This window comes from Rhagoletis pomonella, unplaced genomic scaffold (genome assembly GCF_013731165.1).
Source record: "Rhagoletis pomonella isolate Grant_MI unplaced genomic scaffold, Rhpom_1.0 Rhpom_scaffold_00022, whole genome shotgun sequence".
Lineage (NCBI taxonomy): Eukaryota > Metazoa > Arthropoda > Insecta > Diptera > Tephritidae > Rhagoletis > Rhagoletis pomonella.
Window position 1 is genome coordinate 711,662 of NW_023458576.1, and position 4,243 is coordinate 715,904.

The 4,243-nt window shown below is 35.2% G+C and overlaps 1 protein-coding gene across 1 annotated transcript; it reads left to right on the forward strand.

The window, feature by feature from the left end:
• Nucleotides 1-475: 475 nt before the first annotated feature.
• On the forward strand, nt 476-2,131 carry LOC118749609 (WD repeat domain-containing protein 83-like). The gene is made up of 3 exons (XM_036484414.1): nt 476-586; nt 642-1,364; nt 1,420-2,131. Exons 1-3 carry the CDS (start codon nt 514-516, stop codon nt 1,548-1,550), a joined length of 927 nt encoding a protein of 308 aa, XP_036340307.1. The 5' UTR covers nt 476-513; the 3' UTR covers nt 1,551-2,131.
• The last annotated feature ends 2,112 nt before the right edge of the window (nt 2,132-4,243 follow it).

Here is a 4,243-nt window from a genome sequence, read left to right on the forward strand (position 1 = left end):
TTAATGAGAAAAAGAGGCAACATTGCTTTTTCGAGTATACAGTGGCTCGCTGCGTTTCAATGATCGCCGATCGAGATTTCATGTTTTTATTTTCCATTATTAGGATAAAGAAAAGTTACGCGATGTGATGCTGATAGAAGTCTGGATCAATTTGTGATAAACCCTGCTTGTTTTTTTCCTAATTAGGTGGGGAAATTTTAATTGACAGCACCGACAAATGCATATATACACAAACAAATTTTCGGTTATGGTTAAAACAATTAAAGTTTTTGTATTGAATTTTTGGTTTAAAATTTATATTTGCCTTTTCAGTAGGGTTTTTTGAACGTTATCTTCTGCGTGAGAATTTATCGTAATAAATACGGATCTGAGTACTAAATATGTCTATGAATATGCGCCATAGGTTTAATCCAGAAAAGTTGGGGGAACAAACTATTATGTGAGTAACGATTCGGTACTTCGAGTCACGAGTTACTCAGTAACGAATACATACGGTTTGCTACAGCTCTAATAATGAGCTCGAATTATAAACTTCGTAAAGTAATTGACTGCAACCAGGGTGCTGTTCGGGCAGTACGTTACAATGGTTAGTTTTTTAGGTAAAATATGTAAGTGAATTCATGTATATATATATATTTCAGTTGACGGTTCATATTGTTTGAGTTGTGGATCTGATAAGAAAATTAAACTATGGAATCCAAAGACAGCATTATGTCTCAAAACATACGGTGGTCACGCTGATGAGGTTACAGATGCGGCAGGAAGTTGTGATAGCTGTCATATTGTTTCCTCTAGTCTTGATAAAAGCATAATCTATTGGGATGTTTCCACAGGCGTACCTGTACGTCGACTCCGGGGTCATGCTGGAGGGGTTTACTGTGTTTGTTTAAACGAAGACTCTTCAATTGCAATATCTGGTGGACGCGATAATGCAGTTGTATGTTGGGACATACGGACTCGTCGCTTAGAACCTGTGCAAATAATGAAAGATGCAAGCGACAGTATCACGTCGATTCAAACTAATGAGCACAAAATAATTACTTCCTCTCTAGACTGTTGCATTCGTCAATATGACATACGTGTTGGAGAGTTAGTATGTGATAACCTTTGTGAACCCGTAACATTTTTGAAATTAACTCGAGATGAGCAATGCCTTTTAGCAGCATGCCAAGATAGCGCAGTTCGTCTCATAGACTGTGAGACAGGGAGTTTATTATCAGAGTATAAAGGACACAAAGCTGAGGATTTCCAGGTTGAATGTGGCATTATGGCGAATGATGCACATATAGTTTCAGGCAGTAGTGAAGGCTGCGCTTTAATTTGGGATCTACTTGAAGGAAAAATTTTACAACAAATTAAATTAGGTTTGTGACCTTAAATTAAGGTAAACTTCCTGATGCCTAATAATTTTCTCTTTAGGTAGCAATAGAGGAGTTGTTAACTCACTAGATACTCATCCTAAAGACAGCGATTTTGTATTAACTTGTCGAAGAGAAATATATTTGTATAGCACAGATGTAAATGAAGATTTAATCCTGAATGAAAACTAGTTTAATATGTATTTATCAGAGAAAAGCAAGGAGCTACTTGAATTTGGAATTCGTTTATACCATTGTGCATACATACAAGTGATATTCTGCATTTCGACTCGAATCGAAATTTTCTCCGTTTGGCAACTTTGGTATTCTGCGTTCCGTTTCCTTTCGATCAATCTTCGAAATTTACGATTATACCTATTCTACATTTCGATCGTAGTTCCGTTTTTCTAAGTTGCAAATTTGTTGATGGAGAACGTTTAGATTGTTATTTTCGTGGGTTTAAATAATAAAATTTTATAAAAAATTTAAGTAAAATATACTGTGCATTATTTTAAAAGTCATCATAAATGAATTTTCACGATTTCTGTGTTTTCGCGAGCGGTAATACGGGCAATACGAAAAATCGGCTCAAATAATGGCAACGAAAAGGGATGTTGCGCGACGTTTTCAAAGTGGAAGTCCAGGCGTTTTGGTTTACATTATCTATTATTAAGACTGAAATGCACTGAATGCAATTTATTCTTTTTATATAAAATTAATAGATGTATGCACATAGATACATACATACATAAAATGTGAAGTTACATAAAAAAGATGCTTTTATTATTGCACTCGTTTTTACTAACTTTTTAAAAAGAGGTGCGTATGTCTCGAATTCGATTTGCTATGGAAAGATAAGCTTTGTTTTTCCCCTCCTCCTGACGGCTTTCATAATGGGATTCATTTGCGTTCAAATCTTCTACCCTGTAGTAAATGCAAATTTTGTGGAGTGCTCAAACAACGTTTATAATTTCACTGACTGACTGAAGCGATGAGTAATAGAGTTCAAGATGAATTCCTTATGACTCTTCTCTCATCTGAAAAAGATCAAACATGTGCCTAAATCTCCGCCTTTCAACTTCCGCATCAGCAATCTCGGCCTCGATCTTCTCTTCAAGCAATAACGCCGCGGCTATGGATTTCATTCTTATAATTATGTATCTACTTAAATTTTATTTTTAAATTACAGTTATGCTAGGTATATTTAGTTATTTTAAAATATTTACAAACTTTAACTTCATATGCTGCTATAGTTTGGTGGCAAATATTTCTTTGTTTTGTTTCGATTTCACACATTCCTAGGCAAACAGCTGATTTCGAAAGATGTTTTCTCTCTTCCTCTTCTTTCGTTTCGATCGTACTGCAGAATACCTAAGTTCGATTCCAGCGGAGCGGAATGCGGGAACGTAATCGAAATGCAGAATAGGGCTGAATATATTAAATCAGCTGCACTTGATAGTAGTTGGTTGAATAAGGAAAATGAATTAGCAACAACAGTTACATAGCTCAGTGGTTAACGCTTCTGACTTCGAACATCGATTACGTAGGTTCGATCCCTGCTGAAGTCTAAAAAAAACAAGTCTGATGAAGAGATGTGGTGATCTCCGAAACAGGTGCTATAACTTCTACCGCTTAGACTTTGTTGCTTTTTCAATTTTTCCTAATAAACAATCGTGGTATAAAGCTCAATAAAAATATTAAAAAATAAAATGTTAATAAGCCACAATAACATTGACAAATACATAGTTTAGGAAGAGCCTGCCTGAAACTACAAAAAAGCAAATAAGCAAATGGATGTATAGAATTGAGAACAACAACCACGCTGTCGAGTTTAAATAGCGGCAAATCAGCTGTACTTGATAGTAGTTGGTTGAATAAGGAAAATGAATTAGCAACAAGAGTTTACGGGATGTAACTACATAGCTCAGTGGTTAACGCTTCTGACTTTGAACATCGATTACGCAGGTTCGATCCCTGCTGAAGTCTAGAAAAAAGAAGCCTGATGAAGAGATGTGGTGATCTCCGAAATAGCTGCAATACCTTCTACCGCTTAGACTTTGTTGCTTTTTCAATTTTTCCTAATAAACAATCGTGGTATAAAGCTCAATAAAATTTTTAAAAAAATAAAATGTTAATAAGCCAAAATAACATTGACAAATACATAGTTTAGGAAGAGCCTGCCTAAAACTACAAAAAAGCAAATAAGCAAATGGATGTATAGAATTGAAAACAAAAACCACGCTGTCGAGTTTAAATAGCGGCAAATCAGCTGTACTTGATAGTAGTTGGTTGAATAAGGAAAATGAATTAGCAACAAGAGTTTACGGGATGTACATAGCTCAGTGGTTACGCAGGTTCAATCCCTGCTGAAGTCTAGAAAAAAGAAGTCTGATGGAGAGATGTGGTGATCTCCGAAATAGCTGCTATAACTTCTATCGCTTAGACTTCGTTGCTTTTTAAATTTTTCCTAATAAACAATCGTGGTATAAAGCTCAATAAAAATATTAAAAAAAAAACAAAAAAGGAGAAAATTTCGATTCGAGTCGAAATGAAGAATAGGGCTGATTAAAGCATTTTGGTCAATGACTCTTAAACTTAATAGAACTTTTCATGCTGGTTTTGTCAGTCCGTTTAAAGTTTTTTTTATATATATTGACTGTAAGCCTGTAGCACATACAACCATGTGATCTCAGCAGTGAGGCATTTCGGGAAAACATCTGATTCTTTTTTCACCTGTAAGTATTACCCGACTTACATGGTTCAAGTACTTGAAAGCAATTCTCGCTCATTCTCTTTTGTGTTTTCTATTTGCTTTTACACGTTTCAATTCTGTTGAATTCAAGTTTTTGGTTCTTTAAATGGGAAGCAACGAAAATGCCAAAAGC

What these genes read in the sequence shown, in the direction of transcription:
- LOC118749609 (XM_036484414.1), top strand. Translation starts at nt 514, where the DNA reads ATGAGCTCGAATTATAAACTTCGTAAAGTAATTGACTGCAACCAGGGT. An exon ending in TCGGGCAGTACGTTACAATG is followed by an intron (nt 587 to 641) that starts GTTAGTTTTTTA and finishes TATATATTTCAG; the next exon opens with TTGACGGTTCATATTGTTTG. An exon ending in TTTACAACAAATTAAATTAG is followed by an intron (nt 1,365 to 1,419) that starts GTTTGTGACCTT and finishes TTTTCTCTTTAG; the next exon opens with GTAGCAATAGAGGAGTTGTT.